The sequence below is a fragment of the Kickxella alabastrina genome, assembly GCF_025024165.1.
Source record: "Kickxella alabastrina strain RSA 675 chromosome Unknown BX661scaffold_8, whole genome shotgun sequence".
Taxonomy (NCBI): Eukaryota; Fungi; Kickxellomycota; class Kickxellomycetes; order Kickxellales; family Kickxellaceae; genus Kickxella; species Kickxella alabastrina.
In genome coordinates this window covers 594,760-617,633 of record NW_026251479.1, presented here as the reverse complement: position 1 = coordinate 617,633, position 22,874 = coordinate 594,760, and the positions used below count along the sequence as shown (strand labels likewise).

At 51.4% G+C, this 22,874-nt stretch overlaps 11 protein-coding genes across 11 annotated transcripts; 5 read left to right on the top strand and 6 right to left on the bottom strand.

Annotated features, from left to right (window-relative positions):
- Positions 1 to 922: 922 nt before the first annotated feature.
- Positions 923 to 1,270, top strand: BX661DRAFT_197808 (uncharacterized protein; the record flags this gene model as incomplete). Its single annotated transcript, XM_051538169.1, has 1 exon — positions 923 to 1,270. The coding sequence occupies one exon, from the start codon at positions 923 to 925 to the stop codon at positions 1,268 to 1,270; it is 348 nt and encodes a 115-aa protein (XP_051392571.1).
- Positions 1,271 to 1,289: 19 nt separating this feature from the next.
- BX661DRAFT_181140 (Der1-like family-domain-containing protein) lies at positions 1,290 to 2,334 on the bottom strand. Its single transcript, XM_051535643.1, has one exon. The coding sequence runs from the start codon at positions 2,227 to 2,229 to the stop codon at positions 1,396 to 1,398; it is 834 nt and encodes a 277-aa protein (XP_051392570.1). The 5' UTR covers positions 2,230 to 2,334; the 3' UTR covers positions 1,290 to 1,395.
- A 202-nt stretch (positions 2,335 to 2,536) lies between these two features.
- On the bottom strand, positions 2,537 to 4,149 carry BX661DRAFT_181138 (uncharacterized protein). The gene is made up of 2 exons (XM_051535642.1): positions 2,854 to 4,149; positions 2,537 to 2,823 (listed from the first exon to the last, which is right to left on the bottom strand). Exon 1 carries the CDS (start codon positions 3,973 to 3,975, stop codon positions 3,007 to 3,009), a length of 969 nt encoding a protein of 322 aa, XP_051392569.1. The 5' UTR covers positions 3,976 to 4,149; the 3' UTR covers positions 2,537 to 2,823; positions 2,854 to 3,006.
- BX661DRAFT_181135 (uncharacterized protein) lies at positions 4,073 to 5,668 on the top strand. The gene has a single exon (XM_051535641.1). The coding sequence runs from the start codon at positions 4,192 to 4,194 to the stop codon at positions 5,569 to 5,571; it is 1,380 nt and encodes a 459-aa protein (XP_051392568.1). The 5' UTR covers positions 4,073 to 4,191; the 3' UTR covers positions 5,572 to 5,668.
- BX661DRAFT_181134 (uncharacterized protein) lies at positions 5,650 to 6,390 on the bottom strand. The gene has a single exon (XM_051535640.1). It carries the CDS (start codon positions 6,325 to 6,327, stop codon positions 5,986 to 5,988), a length of 342 nt encoding a protein of 113 aa, XP_051392567.1. The 5' UTR covers positions 6,328 to 6,390; the 3' UTR covers positions 5,650 to 5,985.
- Positions 6,391 to 6,411: 21 nt separating this feature from the next.
- Positions 6,412 to 7,807, top strand: BX661DRAFT_181133 (uncharacterized protein). Its single transcript, XM_051535639.1, has one exon. The coding sequence runs from the start codon at positions 6,581 to 6,583 to the stop codon at positions 7,673 to 7,675; it is 1,095 nt and encodes a 364-aa protein (XP_051392566.1). The 5' UTR covers positions 6,412 to 6,580; the 3' UTR covers positions 7,676 to 7,807.
- A 222-nt stretch (positions 7,808 to 8,029) lies between these two features.
- Positions 8,030 to 8,304, bottom strand: BX661DRAFT_181131 (uncharacterized protein; the record flags this gene model as incomplete). Its single annotated transcript, XM_051535638.1, is given in 2 exon segments — positions 8,030 to 8,194; positions 8,211 to 8,304. The coding sequence occupies 2 exon segments, from the start codon at positions 8,302 to 8,304 to the stop codon at positions 8,034 to 8,036; spliced, it is 255 nt and encodes an 84-aa protein (XP_051392565.1). The 3' UTR covers positions 8,030 to 8,033.
- Positions 8,305 to 11,049: 2,745 nt separating this feature from the next.
- On the top strand, positions 11,050 to 13,099 carry BX661DRAFT_220570 (uncharacterized protein; the record flags this gene model as incomplete). Its single annotated transcript, XM_051538827.1, has 5 exons — positions 11,050 to 11,287; positions 11,416 to 11,527; positions 11,668 to 11,686; positions 11,808 to 11,936; positions 12,171 to 13,099. 5 exons carry the CDS (start codon positions 11,050 to 11,052, stop codon positions 12,903 to 12,905), a joined length of 1,233 nt encoding a protein of 410 aa, XP_051392564.1. The 3' UTR covers positions 12,906 to 13,099.
- BX661DRAFT_181117 (ribonuclease H-like domain-containing protein) lies at positions 13,087 to 13,678 on the bottom strand (the record flags this gene model as incomplete). Its single annotated transcript, XM_051535637.1, has 2 exons — positions 13,327 to 13,678; positions 13,087 to 13,300 (listed from the first exon to the last, which is right to left on the bottom strand). Coding segments are annotated over exons 1-2 (534 nt in total), but the record flags the coding sequence as incomplete, so codon positions are not given.
- A 4,139-nt stretch (positions 13,679 to 17,817) lies between these two features.
- On the bottom strand, positions 17,818 to 18,758 carry BX661DRAFT_193640 (band 7 family-domain-containing protein; the record flags this gene model as incomplete). The annotated part of the gene is given in 2 exon segments (XM_051537796.1): positions 17,818 to 18,676; positions 18,691 to 18,758. 2 exon segments carry the CDS (start codon positions 18,756 to 18,758, stop codon positions 17,818 to 17,820), a joined length of 927 nt encoding a protein of 308 aa, XP_051392562.1.
- A 335-nt stretch (positions 18,759 to 19,093) lies between these two features.
- On the top strand, positions 19,094 to 21,773 carry BX661DRAFT_181111 (P-loop containing nucleoside triphosphate hydrolase protein). The gene is given in 6 exon segments (XM_051535636.1): positions 19,094 to 19,702; positions 19,732 to 20,970; positions 20,992 to 21,144; positions 21,165 to 21,335; positions 21,407 to 21,610; positions 21,622 to 21,773. The coding sequence occupies 6 exon segments, from the start codon at positions 19,205 to 19,207 to the stop codon at positions 21,718 to 21,720; spliced, it is 2,364 nt and encodes a 787-aa protein (XP_051392561.1). The 5' UTR covers positions 19,094 to 19,204; the 3' UTR covers positions 21,721 to 21,773.
- Positions 21,774 to 22,874: the final 1,101 nt, after the last annotated feature.

Genomic DNA, 22,874 nt, shown 5'->3' with positions numbered 1-22,874 from the left:
ATTTCACTGCGTCAAAAAAATATTTAAAAAATTATGATAAGCGAGTATGGAAACGGCAAATGCGGCAAATAAAAAAGCAACTTGTTCAATTATTTACATGCGTATCGAGCTCCGCTACACATGTGGTATCCTATTGTAGTATATAGGATCACTATTTTCGGGACAAAAGAATAAACACATGAGAATAAGACAATGTTTTTTCTGGTGAATATTTTATTTTATTTCTCAATGTGCTGTGAAATATAAATAATATACAAGGTGGGGGGCAGAATGCATCCTAGGAATTTCACAAATAAAAAATGGTAATTGTGAATTTTTTCTTTCATCTTTCAAACTTTTTTTGCGTACATAAATAATGGCCTTTAACATGTTGTCAGAGCAATGTACACATAATTCACACCCGTACATTGTGGCTAGATGCCCGATGTGCCTAGAAGTGATGAAGTTTTTGGACGAAAGGCATTATCGTTGGCACATAGCTAATTGCAGCGAATAAAAAAAAGAGGTGTTGTTGTTGGGAGGAACAAGAACAAGTACAATGACGGATATAAATTGAGCGGAATATTTTGAGTTGGTTATTGATAACTAAATACGACAATACTGACTCGAACGATCTAGGAGTTTTTTTTTATAAATGACATTTAAAATTTTTTGAATAAATAAAACAATATTTGGGCCGGGTCCAAATAAAAAATAAGCGAGTAATGCTGAGATGAAGTTGAAGTGTTTTTTAATGTTATCTGCTGATCTTGCACAATAAAAAAATACAATCACACAATCAGGAACTTTTGCAATAAACCCCATAAAACAATAATTTGTACAAAAATTGCGCACCAACAAAAAAAAAACCTCTACCAGAATCACCCCTCAGAGTTCATTTTATATTCCATATTCATTTTTTCTCTTTCTTTATATTCAATTAATGTTATCGGCAATCCAATACCTGCGCAAAAACAAATTTCTTGTGATTGGGCTTATCATAACTCCATTGGGTCTATACAGTGGGATAAGGCTCAAGGAGTGGCGGACAGAGAATAAAATCAACACAATCAAGCAGCAGGTCAACATGGTCCAGCAGCAGCAGCAAGAGCAGTTGTTGGATCCTGAGAGGGATTTGCGAATTGAGTTGCAGAATTTGCGTGCAGCTAGGGCTTCACTTTTGCGTCAGGAGCATGGGCTAGGTGTGGAGCTGGATTCGATTGGGATTAAACTACGGAGACTAGATGAGCAGGAGGAGAAGAAAGAGATTGTTGCGTATGCAAAGAAATAGAAGCTTTGGAAAGTGATTTTTTATATTTAAATAAATATAAAAATAAATTGTAATGTATTGTATTGATGCAGCTAATGAAATGAAGGAAGATTATATGGTGGAGATGGAAGAAAGATGTTTTTCTTCTAGTTGTGGTCTTGTGTGTTGAGTGCGGGTGCTCTGCGGCGCAACAACGTCCGGTTATCGTCATCGTCATCAATATTATCCTGAGCCACATTCACATCCTCATTGCGTTGATGATTTGGCTCAGCATAGGCAGGCAGCGGCTCCTCAACAACAGCAGCATCATCATCATCATCAGTCTCGTTCCTGGGCAAATCCTGGCCCAACCAGCGACAAAGAACAGCAGGCGCAGAAATTAAAGTTTTTCCGCCACTCTCTGGCCTCTTCGGCCATTCATCGGCCAAAAACCACAGGCAATGACCCACCCCCATCGCCACACACTCATTAACCGGCCACGCGCCCTCGACAACCAACAAAAAAGCAACCATCGCCCAAGGGAAATATGCGGCAGGTACGGTAATGAGCCCCATGAAGTTAATGAAAATATGGGCATGGTACCTAGACCAAATATAAGTCAATGCGGTGACAAACATATGGCTCAAAAAGTACGCACCAACTATTGGCCCAACGACCAACAGGGTGACTCCCAGGAGCACCATATGGTAGGCAAAGTCCGCCGGCCTTGTAAGGTAGGAGCCTTCTTCGAGGTCGCGGCAGTACTGGATGATAAAGTACATGTTGAGGAACATGTCCAGGGAGAAACGACCTAGGTAGAGGAAGGTGGTGAGAAGTCGCCAGTATTCGCCCCTGCTGAAGGTATATGTGGGTGTATAGAGGAGTTGGTGCGGGGTGAACCAGTCGAGTTGGACAGCGAGAGTGACTGCGACGATGCTGGTTAGGTAGACGCGAGTGCATATGGGGATGCGCAGGTACCAGTCTTCGAGTGGGCTGGGCATGTTTGCAAATAAATAGATTTGAGATTGGAAAAAAAAGAAAAAAAGAATTGGAAATGCAATATTGTACAAGAGAGCGTAAATTAAAATTAGTTGTATAAACGAAAGAAAAAGAAAGAGAAAAAGAGCGGATGATGCGCCGTGTTCTTTACAAAAAGTATAAATCGGTTAAGCCAATAGCAGACCGCAATAGAAAATAATAAATGGATCAACTGGTTATTTGGAAAAAAAAGGAGAGAAAAAAATTAATTCAGTTGATAAGAAGAGAAGCATAAAATAAAAGCCTTGGTTTTTTTTTTCTGTTCCAAATAGTAATCCAATTCGTTTGTTCTTTCTCGCTTGTTAAAAAAAACTCGCTGGCTGATATATATTTACATTCTGTTTTATAAACACGATCTTTGACTAGGGCTTTGAAGCGGGTGTTGACTTTTTAGAATCCACAATTGCCTTTTTAGAACGTTGAATAGAATGCTGGTGTTGAGAAACGCGCTGGCTCGCAGAGGCGGGCTCCGGCGACCTCTCAGTGTCGCAGCACAGATAACACAACGCGCAGGATCAAAGCAGCAGAGTCAAAATATGAGCCAAAGCCAGAGCCAGAGCCAGAGCCAGAGCCGGAGCCAGATCCAGAGCCGGAGCCAGATTCGGATGCAGGCCAGGACCAACACAACGACCACACCCTCAGTTAGAGCACTCAGCACAGACACGCACACACACACACACACGCAGCAGCAGCAGCAGGCGCTCCGCGCACAAGCGCTCTCCGCGCTCGACACAAGCATCTCATCCGGCGATCTCAGCACCACGTACCGGATCGCCAGCGCCATGCGCGCCGAGGGGCTCCTGCAGCAGTCGCCGGGCAACAGGCGGACGACGCACGTGATCCAAGACACCGCGGTGGCGCTGCGGCTCGCGCGTGCAATCGCGCAGCACGGCGTCTGGGAAGAATGCCTGGCGCTGGTCAACCTTCTGACCGAGTTGCAGCTGGACATCCTGGGCGTGCAGCTGACGGACCGGCGGTTCGCGCGGACCGGGCGCGCAGCCAAGCACGTCAGCGGCCACGTTGTGCGCGCGCTTGTTGCAGCTGTGCTGGCGCCGCAGTTTGCCGGCCCGCTGGACCGGCGCTTGGCTGGGCTGACTGCCAAGCAGGTGCTGGCGGACTACGCCGGCGCCGGGTCCGGGGCTGGTGCCGGGTCCGGGTCTGGCTCGGGGCTGAGGCAGCTGCGACTGCGCGCCGAGGGGTTTGTGTCGCGCGGGCGCGCGCTCGCCCGGCTCGCGAAAGCCGACGACATGCGGGCGCTGAGCGCAGCGGAGGCTGGCGAGCTGGCGCTGGCGCACGCGCGGTGCCTTGATCTCGAGTCGGCGCAGGGCCAGATCGCGCAGTGCGGTGACCGGGACGAGGCGCTCGCCGCACTGGCGCTGTGCCTGGCAGAGCACGGGCGGCTGGGCGAGGCGCAGGACGCGATTGCGCAGATGGAGCGCGGCGGCGTGACCGTGTGGTCGGCGCGCGCGCGGCTGTGGGTGGTCCAGGCCAGCGCGCTGGCGGTGACGCCGCGGCTGGCGTTCTCGGCCGCGTACCACTCGCCGGCGTCGGCGCACCTCAGCCGCCCGTACGCGCGCGGCTTCCGCCAGCTGGTGCGCCGGCTGATGGGCGAGTCGGCGGCGCGCATCGAGCAGGCGTTCGCTGCGCCCGCGGAGCGCGAGCGGCTGGGCGTCGACCGGCTGCTCTTCGCCGCCGGCTGCGCCGTGCATGCCATGGGCGGCGCCGATCAGATCCACCCGGGTGCGCTGGTCGCCGGGCTGCACGTGCAGCTGGCCGCGGCCGCGCAGCGGCTCATGCGCAGCGGCACCGACGCCGAGTCGCCGGGGGCGCGCGCGCTGGCGCTGGGCGCGCGCCAGCCCCTGCGGCTGTTCCTCTGGGCGGTGCTCTTCGGCAGCTCGCTGGGCGCCGCGGCCAAGCGGCGGCTGATGCTCGACGCGCTGCGCCACGCATCGGCCAGCGTCCCGGGGTTCGCGCCGGGCGTGGCCGAGCTGGAGCCGGCGCTCGTGTGCGCGCTGCCGCCGGGCGTGTGGGCGCAGGCGCGGCGCGGCAACTTCGCGGACGACGCGGCCTTCGACGTGCCGGACGCGCTGCTGGCGTCGCCAGAGCGCCACGCGGCCGGCCCCGACGCGGACGCGATCCGCGACTGGGCGCTGCGCGCGTCCCTGGCGCCGCTGGCCGATGCGCGGCTCGTGGTGCTGGCCGCGTGGCTGGCGGCGCTGCGCGGCGACGGCGACCAGGCGCTGGCGCTTGCGCAGCGCGCGGCCGTTGCGCCCATCAGCCTTGTGCCCGGGGCGCTGGCGCTGGCCAAGGCGCAGACGCCCGAGACGCGCACCTCGCTGCTCACAGCACTGTCCACCTTCAAGCGTGGCGCCGATGCGGCCGTCGCCCACACGGCGCTGCGCGCCCACATGGGGCCTGCCGAGGCCTGCGCGCTGCTGCGCTGCTGCGCGACGTCGCGCAACGCCGCCGTGGCGCGCGACATCCACCGGATGGTGCCAGGCAGCAGGAAGGCCGATGAGCTGTACCTGCGCGCCTGCGTGAGGGCCGGCCAGGTTGCGCTGGCACTGCCGGTGTTCCGGCGCCTGGCGTATGGCGCGCCAACGTCGTGGCCGGCCGAGCCAACGGTGGCTGTGGTGCTGGCGCACTTGGCCGACGCGCGCGTGTCGGTGGCTGGCGCCGAGCACGTGTTTGGCGTCTGGGTCGAGGCCGCGGACTTCCACGGCCGCGCTAGCCCGGCGCTGCTCGCGCAGGTGGCTGCCGCCGGGTGGACGCGCGAGGCCGGCCACGTGGCGAACGCCTTTGCGCCGGAGCCGCGCGGCACAACGGTGTCGCAGGCGCTCGAGGCCGCCGGCGCCGTGCGCGCGCCGTCCGGGGCCAACGCCAGCGTGCAGTTTCTGCGTGTCTGGGAGCTGCACATGGTTGTACTTCTGGTGTGCGCGTATGTGCAGGCCGGGCTGGGCGACCGCGCGGCACGGTGGGAAACGTGGCTGCTGGCGTGTGTGGCGGATGGGCGTGTGCCGCTGAGTCCCGAGATTGTCGCTCGGCTGGGCTCGGCTCAGCGACGGCATTTGGCGCGCAGGTCGGAGGATGGGCTGCGCGCCTGCCTGCGCTACTTGGTCGCGGCGGATCGCGCGGCTGCGTACCGGCTGTTGGACAACCCGGCGATGCGGCGTAATGCCATGCCGGCGCTTTCGATGCTGAGACAGAGGCTGGTGTGCTCCGGGCGCGAGGCTGAATTGGCACGCAGCTATTTGCGTGATCTTGGCGCCGAGTACTTGTATGGGCGGATAATTGATTTGCAATGATTTGTTTTATTGGTTACAGCGTTAAACAAAACAAAAAGAGAAAAAAAGGCGTGGCAATCGCCAGAAATGACGAGTCCAATAAATCTTTATTAAAACAAAAGCTGAGGAGGCCTCCTAGTGAAGTGAGCCTCCCCTGCTGCCATTTTATAGGCAGAGGAGAGGGGCTACAATGACTGAATGCTATCTCAGCCGCTACTGCATCAATGCTATCTCAGCTGCCACTGCATCGATGCGCGCTCGGCATTGACTAAGCTCGCAAGCGCTCGGCTCAGCTGAGCTTATGGCCTATGTGGTGATGCTTACCACAAAAGTAACCAAAAGGCACATCCATCACAAATCACCCTTGCTCGCTGGATTACGCCGACAGCTAATTGGCAATACGTAAAACAGAGTATGAAGGCAAGATTGAAGATATTACCCTGAGAACGCGCCTAGTTCTTGTGCCAGCCCGCGCAAAGTCCCCCTGTGTTTTTCCAGCACACCATCCTTTAGTCGAATGTCCTGCTGCAGTAGGCGGATTTCATTGTGTAGTTGCTCTTGTGCTGTTGTGGCGAGCTCAGGTGTTTGTTCGATTCGCGTCTTGAGCTCCACCAGCTGCTTGTGCACGTTGCTCACGGAGCTGCTAAAGGCCTGTGCTCGTTGATGCGCCGATTGGCCATGTGTGCTTGTACCGGCCATGTTGTTGGTGGCTTGGGGGAAGAGCTGACGCAGGGATGTGTCGACGGAGGACTCGAGAGTGTCGAATAATGAATTCATAATAGCGAATTCATAAAAGTTGGATTATTGTTTTTTATATATATATATATATTGGAATGAAAGAAGAAAGAAATAGGATATGATTTTCTTTTCTTTTCTTTTCTTTTGCGCCATTTGCACGCGTACCACAAGGAATTAGAAAATTTTCACTATATTTTTTATTCGAACGCGTTTCTTTTCTTCTTTCTTTTTTCTCATTTAAGCAAATCTTTTTCTCAATTCATTTAATTTCAGTATTTTTTTCATTCAGCCAATGTCAAAGGGCAAACAACCAGATACCGGCAGCTCCTCCACCCTGGACTCCGTCATGCCAGTCATCTCTAGCCTCCTAGACCAAGGCACCCGTGCCTTTGCACTCTCCGACTGGCCCCAAGCCATTGATTCCTTTGGAGAAATGTCTCAAATCACCGAGCAGGTCTTTGGTCCCGAGTCCCCACGCTACGCCGATGCCCTTGTCATGTATGGGCGCGCACTGCTTCAAAACGCCATTGAGCAAACTGCCCTGATGGCCCAAAAAACCTTGGCTCAAGCGGTTACTGGACAAACCTTTTCCGACAACGAACAGGAGGAGAGTGAGGATGACAATAGGGAGCTGGGGAGTAGCAGTAAAGGCGGAAGGATTGCGTTTGAGGGTGAGCCGGATTTCCGCCAACTGAATAACCCCGAGGGTCAAGAGGAAGAAGAGCAGGAGGATGGTGATGAGGGAGAAGCAGAAGGAGAGGGGGAGGGGGAGGATGATGATTTTAGTGCTGCTTGGGATGTCCTTGATACTGCGCGACTGATCCAATCAAAACAAACAGACAGGAAATCCCAACTGAAGTACGCCGAAACCCTAATGCTCCTCGGCGACGTCTCTATGGAATCAGAAAACTTTCCTCAAGCTCAACAGGACTTTACCGCAGCACTCCACGTCAAACGGCTTTACCTTGAGGCCGATGATCGCGAATTAGCCGAGCTCCACTACAAGGTTGCTTTGGCCTTGGAGTACAATGAGGATACGGAGGGTGCATTGGTGGAGATGGCTGAGGTGGAGAAGATTTTAGCAAGGAGATTGGACGTTGCAGAGTTGGAGGAGCAGGAGGGGCTGAGGGAGGTTTTGGAGGATGTGAGGGTGAAGATTGAGGAGTGGCGGAACCCGGTAAAGCAGCAGGACGATGTGGTGTTGGATGACGAGATGAAGGAAAAGGCCAGGGCTGCGTTTTTGGTCGCTGTGGAGGGCGGAAAGGTCAATGACTTGACTGCTTTGGTGAAGAAGAAGAAGAATGGTGATAGCAAAAGAAAGTGTCTTGAGGACGACGCCGGCAGCAATGAGGATACCGAGTCTTGTGCCAAAAAATTGAAGGATTGAATTAAAAAAATTTACTCTCTTTTTTAATGAGTAAATGCTGGGTTTAAAATAAAAAGACGTGTATTCTATATAAAAAAGTGAACGCAAAACATATTTTTTGTTTATTAATATATTGTAAGTGGAGTGGAGTAAAAGACATTTAGCTTTGTACATTTTTTTGCTGTTTAAACCGAGTATTTACTTGTTATTTTTTAGTGTATCTATGCAAAATGAAATAAATAGTTAAACAGCGTTTAATCTAAAATAATTTTATACTGAACATTTATATAAATTAATGGTGTGTTATGTAAGAGGGGGTGGGGAGCACTACTGTGACAGTGTAAGAATGGGCGTGAAGTATAAAGGCTTACTAGTGTTTCTAAAGTGCTATTATCGCCGGCCTCGCCTTATATATATCTCCTTGTCTTTGTGGCACCACTGGCAGTCGTGTGCTCCGTTCGCGAAAACTGGTCCTTATGAAAGTAACCAGGTCTCTGATATGGCATAATTGGCATGTCTGTATTCTTGCACCCAGCACATCTATTTAGAGTCAGACAGTATGTCTGGATGTCAACAGTGGCGTCTGATTTAGTCCCCTGTAATTTGGTCAGTATCAGATCCATCAGTAAGCTGACGAGAATCTGTCTCATGATTTTTGCCTCAGCATCTACCCCCATATCCTCGGGCTGCGTAACAGGTGTTTGCTCACTTCTCCGTTTTTTATTTTGTTTTTTACTTTTAATTTTAGGTTTAATTTTAGGCTTAATTGTATTTTCAATTCATACTATATCAACGTATTTGTCCATACTTATACACACCCAGTCAAAAAAGGCTTAAAAACACACCCAGTCAATCAAAACATAAAGCAGCAGCAGCAGTAGTAGAAATGTCCAATAAAGCAAATAAAAATAGCCTTACCTTTAATGACCTTGACTTGATTATTAATTTTACCAAACCGCAGAAAAGGCATATCTCTATCAAAGTCATTGAATTAGATCAGAATTCAAAAATCAAAGATTTAAATAAAATCGTTCTTGGGATAATACAAAAAGTATTAAACATGGATGAAATTGTAAAAGGAAAATTAAATCTGAATTACTATTGTTGCACAGACTGAAGATATGAAGTGGATTTGAGGTCGAGAATCGCGAAACAGGTTTCACCTGCGTGCCGATTGATAGGACGCTAATTGGATAACGCAGGCGTAAATCAGGGAGGCATTACATTGATGCCCAAACATGTCCCCATTCTGTAATGCACACGCATAAGCGTACACGCACGAAAACACAACATTGACTTGCCAAGATACCGGTCTGCTCGCAGAAGATCCAGTTCTCACCAACGGAGCGCACAATTGGCAATGTGCACAACAAAGGCGACGAGGCACATATATAAGACGAGGCGGCCCTAGTAGACTTTAGAAACATAAGTAATAAAACCTTTTATAAAATCACCCCTACTTTTAACACTAGACAACTAGTGCTCCTTACGCCCCCTCTTACTATAACACTGCTTACTATTCGTTAATAAAATTTATTTATAACTTTTTGAATTTATTGATAGTTTAATATTAAATCAACAGATTATAACAAAAACTATAATATAAATCCTGAGTGTGGGTGTACTGAATAGATTGAACTAAAATAACTAAAGTTTTGAAAATGTCTGATAAGGAGCTAAAAGAGGCAGCGCTGTATGGATAGCGCTGTGAATGTCTTGTTAACATTTGATGTTAGACAACAATGTCAGGCATAGGTATCGCAGCGTTGGTGGCAATATTGCCGTGGTAACCCTTGAAGATGGAAAGAGGGAATACCGCATGTGGGTCGACTACCGCATATAAAACATTGACTAAATTTAAAATAACCTGGTAGCAATTTGTATCTTGTATCCCCTACTTGAGTTGGGCTTCATTTGATAATCGGTTAATCAAAATGAATAATAAAATTAATGGATTTATCTATATCTGCTATTTTGATAATTTCACTTATTTTATCTGTTGCTCAAAATGCATTGGAATTCTAGCATCGCCTTTTTCCTTATTAATTCAATTGTAAATGTCCATGTTTTTGCCTTATCATTACTTAGTTTAAGCAAATTTTTGGCCTTTTCAGTCAACATTTTTACCCCATAATCCTTGTTGTTTTTTGGATCACAAACAAACGTTGTTTACCAATATTCTTATATACAAGCTATTTTATTGAAATTAGCAATAACAAAATTGATAGTTATACTTTCAGATGAATCAGACATGTTGTTGTTTTTCTGACCGACGGGTTTAGACATAATGCTATGTTAGTTGTATAAAAATGTTTTTAAATTGTTATTTGTATGGTGAATTTATTGTATTTTTTATGTTTTGGACAAGAAATCGCTTGTCCTTTTATATGAAATAATATGCTCTAGTAATTTCGGTTATTGCGGTTTATTAACTTTAAAAATTACGGAAAATCCGATTTGTCTATTTATAAAGTCTTTGTATTAAATATTTTTCAGGTTTACTCCTTGTGTATTCCATGCTCAATTTTTTGAGGAATAACGTGGTAGGAGTATTCGTTTAAAAAATTTTAGCACAGTGCAGCAAGGCCTATAATATAATTGTTAAAAGTTTTTACAGGATGCATTCAACACGCTATGTTTTATGCAATATTGTAGTCGGAATATCTGTATAATACTTATTAGCACGGTGCAACAATGCCTACAATAATAATGTTATAAAAAAGATTATTTACAGTATATTTTGTTTGTGCAATAATGTGGTCGGAATATCCGCAACAAATAATATTTTGCTTGACATCTTAGGGCATATTTACAATGACTGCGTGTAGAAAATATTTACGAAATACATGTGTGCGCTTGCATTTATTTTCTTTCTGACTTTAATTTTTATTTCTTTTTTGCACATTATTTCATAAGCATATGCACAAGAACAGAGTTGACTGCTGCTGCTTTTCTGTGGATAAATTTAAATGGAAGGAGGAACTCAAAGTAATAAAATTAATGAGGAGGCGGCAGTCATCGACTTTGAGCAGAGCTTGGCCTCATGTTCTCAACATTTGATATTTGCCATGTCTTGGTCTGCTCTTCGAGCCAGCAGAAATCCCAGCAATCATCACGTGCTTATGCGTTAGCAAAATCATGATCCTCTTAAAAAATTAATTTGGTGATCGTGTTGAAAGCTTCTTATTTTTCTCTTGTGTTTATTGCACGCGCGCGCAAGTCAAAGTGTGTATATTATTATTTTCTTTACAATTCCAATTATAAATTTAAAACAAGGTGTGAGCAATCTTTTTTCTTTTCTTTTCTTTTCTTTCCCTTCCTTCAACAGTTATTTTTTCACTTACCCGAAATACCCAAGCACTTTTTCTTTTTACCTTTCATATTATTATAGAAATATGTCCAAAGGCAATCCAATTCTGCCCTCCGAGCCTCTCGCTCTGGAGCCCAACCTAATTACAGCCGCGGCCGCAGCGCAAGCCGAAAGCCTTAGCGACAACGATGGCCAGGCAGGCAGCCCCGGCTTGTCCCCCGGGCGGGCAAACATGGTCAAGCGGCGGATGGACAACCGGCACTATGGCCGCAGCGAGTCTCGCGAGCGCTCACCAAAGCCCGAGCGCAGTGTAGTGGGAAGCCGTGAGGAGCAAGGAGATTAGAGGCGTCGCCGTACCGCAGAAGAAGCAGGGAGGATGATAATTATAAGAGAGGCGGGAGGTCCTTTAGTCCTGTGGATTATCGCAGGTATGCGCCGGATAATGCCGCAGAGTACGGCGAGGGGAGGCGTCATCGGAGTCGTGGTAATGGCAGGTCCCCTCGTGAGGGCGGAGAGAGCGCTGGGTACTATAACGGCGGCAGGGACGGAAGCCGTGGTAGAAGGTAAGAAAATGGTTATGTTGTGCAAAAGAGGAAACTCAACTGGAATAGTTGTCCAATTACTGTTATTTCTGCTTGGTTATTGTCATTAACCGCCTTCTCTTTTCTTTTTCTTAACTTGTGCTTGTTTGCTCTGCATTTAGACCCGATATTGAGAACAAGGTAAGTCGCTTGACAAAGAGGGCATTGCGGCTAACCCGCCCACTGTGCCGGCCATCCAACGCTTACTAACACTTTACTCGTCTACCTCTTTTCTTGTTTCTTGTTTGTTTTTTCTTTGTAGGAGGAGCCAATTCCATCGCGCGTGCTGGGGATATTTGGCATGAGCAAGTTTACCAACGAGCAGAATCTGGAGGAACTGTTTGGCAAATACGGACCCATTGAGAAGATCCAGATTATCCGCGATCCCAATGTAAGGCAATCTGCAACATCAACAATCAGCAAACAGCTTCAGCAAAAAAATAAATAACAAAGCAAATCAGCAGCAATCCATTCATCTCCACAACTATCATCACTATCAGCAACAACAACCACAACCACAACAACAGCAAAGTCACCAACAATTCTTTCTCCCAATCTTTTGTATCTCTGTGCTCGTACGAGGATGATTTGCGATGCTTGTCGTCCACAATTATCGTACATTTAGGATGGCCGCTCCCGAGGATACGCCTTCATCAACATGACCAACGTGGCGGACGCGCAAGAGGCCCGCAACGCCATTACCGGCACGATGCTGCATGACCGCAAGGTGCGCGTTGATTTCTCAATCACCAACAAGCCGCACGCGTCGACGCCCGGCAAATACAAGGGCCAAGACACTGGCGCAGGCGAGGGCGGCAATAGGCCGTACCAGAGGCACGATGGCCGCCGGCCTCCGAGAAACGGCGGCTTTGGTGGTGGATCGTCGTACAGGGACAATGACGATTTCCATGCCCGCCGCCGTGCCAATACCAGAGACAGGCGCAGGAGAGAGTACCCGCGCCGTGACCTGCCCCCTCCCCCGGCGCGTGGCGGGCCCAGGGCGCCGTGGGGTGGGCGCAGCAAGTCGCCTGCGTACCGCCGCGACCCGTCCAGAGGACACGACTCGTACCGTGGATCGTACGAGCATCGGGATGGCGGACCCAAAGACTACGGACACGCAAATAGAAATGGACCCGAAGGCCGCAGAAATGGCCATCGCGAATTCGACAACGGCCCTGCCGATCGCAGGAATGACCAGCGCGACTTCGATCATGGATCCAGAGACCGCAGAAATAGACAGCGTGACTTTGACACCGCCAGACCGTATGCACGCAGCCGCAGCCGCAGCCACAGCAGGGGTGCCCGTGCGGAGTTTTACCCGCCGCCTGCCACTACTAGACCGCCGCCGCCTCCTTACTAATTGCTAATTACTAATTACTTGGATGCAATATAAGCAAAAAGAGCATTTACCTTTTCTATTATTAAAGATTTTACAGATCTCCTTCTCCCTATCTTCCATCTCTATTTATTCTTACGATTCGCTCAGAGCGAAACGCTAATGTTGATCGGGCGGCGGTGGCCAAAAAACTTGCTGCGCGGACGCGCTGATTATCACTGCCGGCGGCGGCGGCGGCGGCGGACGATGCCTTGGCCTGGGAAAAGTACTTGACGAGGCTGGCGTTGTTCGGGGCATCCTCGTCGTCGGCCCACACGACAACGACGGCCTGCTCCAGGAGGATCCTTGCGCAGGTGGACCAGCTAAAGCGAATGATTCCGGGGTACCCAAAAACCTGGTCGAGCGACTCCTTCAGCCACCTAATGGTTTGGGATCACCAGGATACCCTGATCCATACACGCTGGACATACTATTTTGCAACTTCGATTCGGCAAACACCCAGCGAGACAGGTGGGCGTCTCTGGTGACCTTGGCGCAGATACTGGCGGCACTGACGATAGGGTACAGCGAATCAGCCTTTTTAGCGACCGTGATCTGAATGCCCGGAAACAACCCCTCCAGCTTCTTCTGATACGATGCAGGAGGACCCACCGTATCTATAAACACCCTCTTTAAGTTGATTCCTCTGCCCAGAGCATCCCTTATAAGCTGTATTGTGGCGTCATGCGCCAATGAGTTCAAATTGTACTTGGACCTGCGCAGCATGCATTGTGAATATCCTGCGGCGAAATGCACCTTATCGACCAACCACTCGACTCGCGCACATCGTTCTGCTGGATAACAGCAAAAAGGCGGTCGCGCTGGTCTTCGTTCAGCTGCTTAGAATCGGCAAAGCCCAGGGTGCTGAGCTGAGCGTAGTATGATTCTTTGCAGAAACAGGTCGCGTACACCATGGGCCCTAGAACGGGCCCGCGCCCGGCTTCGTCCACGCCCAGGACGTATTCATCTGTCGAGGCCTCCGGGAGCGGGGAGAAGAAGGTGTAGGATTTGGTGAGTGCCTTTTGGATCGGGAGGCCTAGCTTTTCGAATATTGTGCTGTCGGCGGCGGTTCCATGGCTGTGCTTCGTGCGCTTGCTCAGTGTGCGGGCTACGCCATGACTTCGTCATCGCTGATGTCTTCTAGTGGCCTGCAAAGCGAGGCGTCTGTGAGCATGTTTTGAAAGAGAGAGATGAAGATATAGATATAGAGGTTAGTATGATGCAATTTACTTTTGAAAAATATGAATTTCAAGTAAAGAAAACAAGAGCCACAGAAACAGAAACGGAAGAGCAGAAAAATTAACGCGCTAGTTTCATTATTTTTATTTATTTACGCGCCACTTAATTCACAGTAACAAAAATACGAGTGTTGGGATCAAGCAGACCGGTTTGCAAACATGATAAATACACAAGCTCGATCAATCGATTGATTATTTTTTTCAGCTGCATCAATCAAGTAAAATTGGAATATGAGATAGCTTAAATTTACACAAAAAATAGATTAAATGGCAACATTTGGCCAGCAATTAGCGGTCTCCAATGTAGCCGTCGCGCTCGAGCAGAAGGATAATCTCGTGGACGATCTGCGAAATCGACGTCTGGGTGATGTCAGCAACCAAATCGGGGTTCTGGGGCGCCTCATAGACATCATCAATGCCTGTGAATCCCTTGATCTCACCGGCAATGGCGCGCTGGTAAACGCCGGCGCGGTCGTTCTTGATGCACTCCTCCAGGGGAGTGGCCACATGAACAAGGTAGAAGCCACCGGACTTGGACACCTGCTGCTTGACCAGCTGGCGCGCAGCATCGTAGGGCGCAATGGGCGCAGCAATGCAGGCAGCGCCAGAGCGCGTAAGCTCAGCGGCAACAAAGGCGATGCGCGAAACATTGATGTCGCGCTCGCGCTTGGTGTATCCCAACTCGGAGGAGAGCTCGTGGCGGATGGTCTCGCCCAGAAGCAGGGACACGCTGCGGCCACCCTCCTGGTTCAGGGCAACCTGCAGGGCGCGCGCAATGGCCTCCTTGCCCGAGGCGTGGAGACCGGTGAGCAGGACGGTGAAGCCCTGGGTGTCGCGCGGTGGGTTGGCTTCGCGCAGAATGCGGACAACCTCGGGGTAGGAGAACCACTCGGGAATGGGGGCCCCGGTCTTGAGACGGCGACGCAGCTCGGTTCCCGAAATGTTCAGCGTGCGCGTGCCCTCCTTGACCTCGTTAATGGGCTGGTACTCGTCAGTGTCGGGCAGGTAGGTGAGCATTTGGAAGGGGACCATCTCGATGGCCAGCTCGTCCTTGTACTGCAGAACAAGGTCCTGTGCCTCATAGGGGCCATAGAAGTCCTCACCCTTCGAGTTGGAACCGGGACCGGCATGGTCGCGGCCAACAATAAAGTGCGTGGCACCAAAGTTCTTGCGGATAATAGCGTGCCAAACGGCCTCGCGCGGACCACCCATGCGCATAGCCAGCGGCAGCAGCGAAAGCTGCGCCATGCCGTTGGGGTACTTGGCCATGATGGCCTGGTAGACGCGCACGCGGGTGAAATGGTCAATGTCTCCGGGCTTGGTCAGCCCAACGACCGGCTGGATCAGCACATTGGCGTGGCGCATACGTGCTGCACGCACAGTGAGCTCACGGTGCGCGCGATGCATCGGGTTGCGCGTCTGGAACGCGACGACGCGTGTCCAGTTGAGCTTCTTGAAGAGGGCGCGCACCTCGGCGGGCGACCGCCGGATGGCCACGTAGTCGTAGTGCTGGGGCGCGTTGACAGCCTGGACGCGGCCACCAACGTATGTGTCGCGGGTGCTGTTGAACAGATAGTGCACAGCAGGGTGGGCCTGATCGTTGGCGCCGTAGATCTGGACAGCCTCGGCCTCGCGGTCCACTGTATAGAGGTCGGATACTGTGATGATTGCCAGGGCTTGGTCATCGCGCGGGTCACGCAGAGTCACGCGGCTGCCGGCCTCAACGCCCAGGCGCTGCAGCTCAGCAATATCGACGTCAAGGTAGATGGGTATTGTCCAGACCTCACCCGTGGGCAGCGGCTGGTGGTCAGGACACTGGCGTACTCGGCTTGTGTCAGGAATCCCTCGAGCGGACTGAAGCCGCCGTTGAGGATCAGCTCAAGATCGCACAGCTGCCGTCGGTCAGCGTCACCGACGGGAGCGTCTCTGACTCAGCCGAAGCTCGCTGTGGATGGGTTCGTCGCGGACGTAAAGGTCCTTGAGGATACCGCCGTGGGGTGTGTTGGCCATGGCAATGATTTGTATTTAATTAGGGTGATGAGAGTAAAAATAAAATATAATTATTGAAAATGTAAGAGAAATAAAGGGTGTAAATATTTCAAAGTATAGAGTACAGAGTAAGGTCTTCAATGTGACTTGCCTTTCCACATCGAGCCCTTTTATATTGAAGGGAAGGACGCCTGTCACATCATCCCGGTACTCGACAAAAAATATCCTGGCGGAACTAGTGCCTTGTCTGTTCAATTTGTAAATAAAAATTGTGCGCGTCAAGCAGCGCAAATAATTAACAACGAGTGTTAATGGTGATGGTACTGCTCGTGCGCTGCAGTGTAATGCTTATCTTTCTTCTTCCTATTTTTGCCGCACCCTCTCACTCAGTTACAAATACCAACCAGGCAAGAGCGCGAATTGCTTGAATCGCTCGAATTGCCATATTCGAACAAGGCAAATAAAAATGAGAGAACGCGCCCAACAAATTTGGCACCAATGATCACAGCGCGTAAAAAAACGGTCATGGATGGGAGCAATTAAAGGATAATATGGATTTGCAATAAAAATAGTGTATTATTGTCGCTTTTGCGCTTTGACAATTGGCTGCCAAAACCCCTTTAGGCAGGAATTGCAGAAGTGGAGGTCGCGATGGCGCAATCGCCGGAGGACATCACTCGTCCAATTGTTTGTAGCACGCGGATTAATTGCGGTCTACAAAAATAAATGAAGATTCCTTTTTATTTTCCTCCACCGTGTGAGCTATAATGGCCGGCGGACTATTTGGCACCATTGCCTCTTTGGCTGTGTCGATTGCGCGAGACGTGCATTTGAAGAACATGTTCGATTTAAAACAAAAGAAGTCCGATTTCTGACCTTAATTTCACATTTTAATCAATTAATACTACGAATCAAACTAGGTCTCCACCGACAGCGTCTTGAGCCCGACCACCTGGCCGTCCACGAGTATGACGACATAGATCTCGATGTTAGGCAGGACGCCTACGCGATAATACGCGCCCTCGCACCCGGGCTCCTTGGTCAGCTGCGCAAACCCGGCCTCCAGCGACTCTGCCAGCTTGCGCTGCCGCTCGGACACCTGCTGGCCACACAGCCTTTTAAAGAAATCGCCAAGCGGACGCCTTTCGGCCACAAAGCCGTCCTCATTCGGGGTGACGTTGCCGGCGACAAACTCAGCAAAGGCGGGTGCGCTGGGCAGCTGAGCTTGTCGGCGTCGCCCTCAAGCATGTGTAGACCGGCGGCGAGAGCTGGTAGACTCCGACGGGCTCGTCGCTGTCGCTGGTGAAATACAGGTCTGTGCAGTTTGCTTTGATGTACGAGACGACAGAGGCGATGTCGGTGGCCTTGGGCACGGGGATAGGCGAGTGCGCGTATGACTCTGCTGTCGAGCTGGGCGATGTCTTGAGTGCCTCAAAGTAGTCCATAGTGAGTGGATGGATGAATGAGTAGAATTGCTGTTGGTTTTGCTGCTGCTAAAGGTCGAAGTATTTAAAAAAGAAAAGCTGAATTTGAAATTGAATTTAAAGGAAGCTAAAGAACACAGAAAAAGAAATCGTGACGGCCAAGCTTGGATTTTTGATTTATGTTTGCATAAAGAAAAGGGCTGATCCGTACGACGTCACTGCTATTGCCGCCGCCGCCTCCAATCATCATCTCCTGGGGTTCTCGACCGATGACGACTCGGTCACGTTCAGCAGCAGGCTGCTGGCGTCGAGCACCAGGCGGTTACCAGACTTCTGCAGGATGTGGGCAATGTCACGCGCAGTCTCAATCCGGCGCAGCTCAAGGAAGCCAGGCTGGTTCTTGATAGCCTCGCCAATGAGCTCGGCCGACCTGGCCTCACCATCGGCCCGCACAATCGTGCTCTGCTTCTCCTGCTTGGCGCGATCGACAATAAACGCTGCACGCTGGGCATCCTGCTGCGCAATCTGCTTCGCCTCGACGGCAGAGGCAAACTCGGGGCTGAAGGTGATGTGCGTCAGCGACACGTCGTCGAGAACCAGGTCGAACTTGAGCGCGCGCTTAGTCAAGTTCTCCCTAATCATACGGCTGACGCGATCGCGCTGGGTGATCAGCTGCGAGGCATTGAACTGCGCAACGACGCTCTTCAGAACCTCGTTGATGATCGACGGCAGAACACGCTCGTCATAATCAGTGCCCAGCGTGCGGTAGATCCGCGGCAGCGACGCCTGGTCGGGGCGCGAGAGCACACGGCAAACAATGTTGACCATCTGCAAGTCCTTGGTGCCGGTCAGCGACTGGATGCTGGTGGGCTTGGCGCGCACGTCGTAGATGATGGGCATCTCGAGCCAGGGCAGCCGCACGTGTGTGCCCTCACCGTAGATATCCGGCTGCACGCCGCTGACGCGCGAATACTTGATTGCGCGGTGTCCGCCGTCGACGTTGTATAGAGAGGTGTTGGCCACCCAGGCCAAGGCACCCAGGCCAACGAGGAGCCCGGTTGCGCCGATGGCGCCCTTGGGCGCATTGCCGCGACCGCCGCCGCCACTGCCGCCGCCAACATGCGCTGCAGGTTGCGCAGCGCCTGCTTGGCCTGCTGCTGGGGATCGTTGTTCCACTGGTTGCTCATTGCTGCTGCTGTTGCTGTTGCTGTGAAATAATAGTGTTGATTTTAAATCGAATTATTCGAATCTAAATAGAAAAGTAGCGTTTAAAATGGAATTGGAGAAGGCGCAAATGCAGCGGAACAAGAAATATTGCCAAGCCAAGGCTCGAGCCACGCCCCCGCCCCTGCCGAGGCTGATGCAAAGCAAAAAATGCCGCAATTATTGCACTGTGGGCGGCTTCACTATCAAACAAAATCAGCCGCGATCTAATCACTGCCTTGCGCCCGGATCACCAGCCCTACAAGAAAAAAACATAATTTTTCTTTTTTTTTTACCGACGCTCTTCTACATCGTCCAACTCTGCGTCTATTTTTCATTCCCTCCAGCCCGCTCTTCTCAATTCAATTCACCTTTGCACATACAAAAAAACACCCTTACTGTTAAATTTCTCTTTCAACCCCCTTTTTACATGTCTGGTTACAGAAAGTCGTCTTCAAAAAAAGAAAAGACCGCCGGGGCCACCACAGCTCAGCAGCGGATGAGTCGGCGCGACCAGGACGCCAAGGAACTCGAGTCCCTGGGCCAGCGCGTCCTGGAGATGGTCAAGCCAGGCAACACAGTTCCGGAGCACAAGCTGTTTTCAGAAATGCCCATTTCATGGCAGACTCTGCGCGGACTCGAGCGGGCCAACTACGTCGAGATGACAGAGATCCAGCGCAAGGCCCTGCCCTACGCCCTGGCGCGGCGCGATGTGCTTGGAGCGGCCAAGACAGGGTCGGGCAAGACGCTGGCCTTTCTCCTGCCGATCCTCGAGAATCTGAACCGCGCGCGGTGGACGAGCATGGACGGCCTCGGGGCCCTGGTGATTTCGCCGACGCGCGAGCTGGCGATGCAGATTTTTGATGTTTTGTGCAAGATCGGTAAGTTTCACAAATTCTCGGCCGGCCTGGTCATCGGCGGTAAGCGGGTCGAGGAGGAGAAGGAGATTTGGCCAAGATGAACATCCTCGTGTGCACGCCCGGCCGCCTGCTGCAGCATATGGACGAGACTGTTGGATTCGACTGCGACAACCTCCAGGTCCTGGTTCTGGACGAGGCCGATCGGATCCTGGACATGGGATTTAAGAAGAGCATGAATGCAATCATTGCCAACTTGCCCAAGCAGCGGCAGACACTGCTGTTTTCGGCCACGCAGACCAAGTCGGTCAAGGATCTGGCGCGCCTCAGCCTCGAGCGCCCCGAGTACGTCGGCGTCCACGAGTCGGACCGCTTTGCCACGCCATCGCGCCTGTCTCAGTACTACATGGTCGTGGACCTGCCGCAGAAGCTCGACATGCTGTTCTCGTTCATGAAGACGCACATCAACACAAAGACCATTGTGTTCATGTCCAGCGGCAAGCAGGTGCGCTTCATCTACGAGACCTTCTGCAGGATGCAGCCTGGAACACCCCTGCTACACTTGCACGGAAAGCAGAAGCAGATGAAGCGCGTGGAGATTTTCGAGCGCTTTATGCGGATGAACAAGGCCGTGATGTTCTGCACAGATATTGCCGCCCGCGGCCTGGACTTCCCCGCCGTCGACTGGGTCGTGCAGCTGGACTGCCCCGAGGACTGCGACACGTACCTGCACCGCGTCGGCCGCACTGCGCGCTACGACGCTGCGGGCAAGGGGCTGATGTTTCTGCTGCCCAGCGAGGCGCCCGAGATGGCGCGCCAGATGGCCGAGAAGAACATCCCCATCAAGGAGATCAGCGCCAAGAGCAACAAGGTGATGACAGTGGCCAAGCAGCTGCAGAACTTCTGCTTCCAGGACTCCGAGATCAAGTACCTTGGCCAGCGCGCCTTTGTCACCTACGTGCGCTCAGTGTTCCTGCAGAAGAACAAGCGGGTCTTTGATGTCGAAGCCCTGCCGCTCGAGGAGTACGCCGAGGCATTGGGTCTGCCCGGAGCGCCCAATATCAAGTTTGTCAAGAAGACCAAGAAGTCGTACGAGGACGAGAAGTCGCTGTTGCCCGAGGACCGCGACCAGATGCCCGGCGCCGATGCGGCTGAGGCCGAGAGCGACAAGGCCAAGACACGTGTCGAGAAGATGTTTGCACGCAAGAACGCCGGCGTCCTGGCCGACCATTACCAGAAGCTTGTCGACCACTCTGCGGGCGGCGGCAATGATGGCCAGGCCAGCGACAACGACGACGACTTTATCACGCTCAAGCGCGCCGACCACACAATCAGCGACGTAAGCGACTCTGAAGAACAGAGCGATTCCGACGCCGAAGCCGAAGAGGAGCAGCAGCAAGAGGAGGAGGAGGCGTCTGTGGTCAAGACCATTGCCATCAACCCGGACACCGGCCTGCCCGTGGTCATTCCCAACATCCCCGCGGACCAGATGTCCAAGCGGCAGCTGCGCAAGGTCCGCGAGAAGTGATCAAGAACACGCGCAACACCAAGATTGTCTTTGACGACGAAGGCAACGCACGGCCCATGTACGAGCTCAAGGACGAAGAGAGCTTCCGTAAAGAGGGCGCAGTGTCCAAGCTTGTCGACGACTTCCAGCAGCGCAACAAAATCATTATGGCTGAGGCCGATATTGACGATTTGGAGGTTTCGCGCCAGAAGCGCAGGGACAAGATCTTGGCTCGCAAGATTAGAGAGCGCGAGGAGATGGCATGCAGGCTGGCGATCGCGAGGAAGCCGTTGCTGTGCTGGGCACTGGTAGCGATAGCGAGTCGGATGACGGCGTGATGCGGTATGAAAGCGACGGAAGCGATGACGACGACGACGACGACGACGACGAGGAGGTCGAGGTGAAGAGGGCTGGTAAGCGCGGATACGAGCGCCAGCATAGTGAAGAGGATGAGGCCAGCGATAGCGACCGGGTGACCGCAAGAAGAAGCAGAACCGCGGCCGCGTGCTCGAGGTCGACAACTCGACCATGTCGCTCGAGGACCAGGAGCGCCTGGCCCTGCAGCTGCTCGGCGGCAACTAGTCAAATCGTATTTTTTATTCGCAAATAAAGCTGTTGTTAATTTTGATAGAAAATACAGAAATATAAATTGCATTTGTGTGTAAAATGTATTTTTTGTGTTGGTTGTTACACGACCGAATGGGCGCGCCAAAGCATCCCAAAAGCCCGATGCATCAGTCGGTGTGGTCTAGCCATTGTTGCAATGTTGTATATTTTTTTGCGCAGCGCTTCTAGTGCTCGGCAATATCAGCTACATACACATATATTTTTTCTTCAGACTCACCGGAAACTAACGGAAATTGTCATATCGAACAGATAGCTGAAAACACACTCTCTCACAGAACAATTGACACACAATGTCGGATCGGTCGTCGCAGAACCCGGGGGCAGGCAGCACGGACGAGTTCCTCAGCTCGTACATCTCGCAAATGAAGGCCAAGCTAACCCAAAACCCAGTCAACCCTGACGCATCTCCGGACATTTCCCTCGTCAAAAACGACAAAGAAGCACCTCCCAACCGGCGCCGCTTCTACACCACAAAGCAGATCGAGCAAATCGCGCAAGAGGAATGCGCCGAATGCGAGTATACTTGGCGCAAATGCTCCATTGACCCGCCCTCCATCTACGACAAGTTCTTTGGGTGCCGCAAGCTGCGCCGGGAATACTACGACTGCATGGAGCGAGTCAAGGAAGAGGTCAAGAACAAATCCGGGAAAGAGTTTTTGATTCCTTCGGGTAATTAAATTAAAGTCGCTTTGATATTTGATATTTGATATTTGCTGTTTTGGTGTTGATGTCGCGCGTGAAACAATTAGAGAACACACGCATGTGCGTGCTCTCGGTTATTGCAACTTCGCTGGAAAATAAGACTTAATCTTTTTGTTAATATCTCTTTTCCATACGGGTTTCTATCTGGCATACTTTTTGACTTTAAGAGTTATTGGAATGATAACGGCCGTAAAGCTTCGAAAGTTGCGTTTGTTTTATCGAGGGAAATCAAGCGCGGAAAAAGCGCGCGCAGTGATTCTATGGGTGGATGGCAAAAACTGCGCTGGATTCCTTATGGCAGCAATATGCGTGATCCCACGAGCACGTTTTTTGTTTCTTTTTACCTTCCCCTCACGTGGGATTTCTGCTATGTGGGTGACGTAGCAGTAGTAATCGGTCATTGGCGA

What these genes read in the sequence shown, in the direction of transcription:
- BX661DRAFT_181111 (XM_051535636.1), top strand. Translation starts at nt 19,205, where the DNA reads ATGTCTGGTTACAGAAAGTCGTCTTCAAAAAAAGAAAAGACCGCCGGG. An exon ending in TGGTCATCGGCGGTAAGCGG is followed by an intron (nt 19,703 to 19,731) that starts GTCGAGGAGGAG and finishes GATTTGGCCAAG; the next exon opens with ATGAACATCCTCGTGTGCAC. An exon ending in CCGATATTGACGATTTGGAG is followed by an intron (nt 21,336 to 21,406) that starts GTTTCGCGCCAG and finishes GATGGCATGCAG; the next exon opens with GCTGGCGATCGCGAGGAAGC.
- BX661DRAFT_181140 (XM_051535643.1), bottom strand. Translation starts at nt 2,229, where the DNA reads ATGCCCAGCCCACTCGAAGACTGGTACCTGCGCATCCCCATATGCACT.
- BX661DRAFT_181138 (XM_051535642.1), bottom strand. Translation starts at nt 3,975, where the DNA reads ATGCACGGCGCAGCCGGCGGCGAAGAGCAGCCGGTCGACGCCCAGCCG.
- BX661DRAFT_181134 (XM_051535640.1), bottom strand. Translation starts at nt 6,327, where the DNA reads ATGAATTCATTATTCGACACTCTCGAGTCCTCCGTCGACACATCCCTG.
- BX661DRAFT_181133 (XM_051535639.1), top strand. Translation starts at nt 6,581, where the DNA reads ATGTCAAAGGGCAAACAACCAGATACCGGCAGCTCCTCCACCCTGGAC.
- BX661DRAFT_181135 (XM_051535641.1), top strand. Translation starts at nt 4,192, where the DNA reads ATGCTCGACGCGCTGCGCCACGCATCGGCCAGCGTCCCGGGGTTCGCG.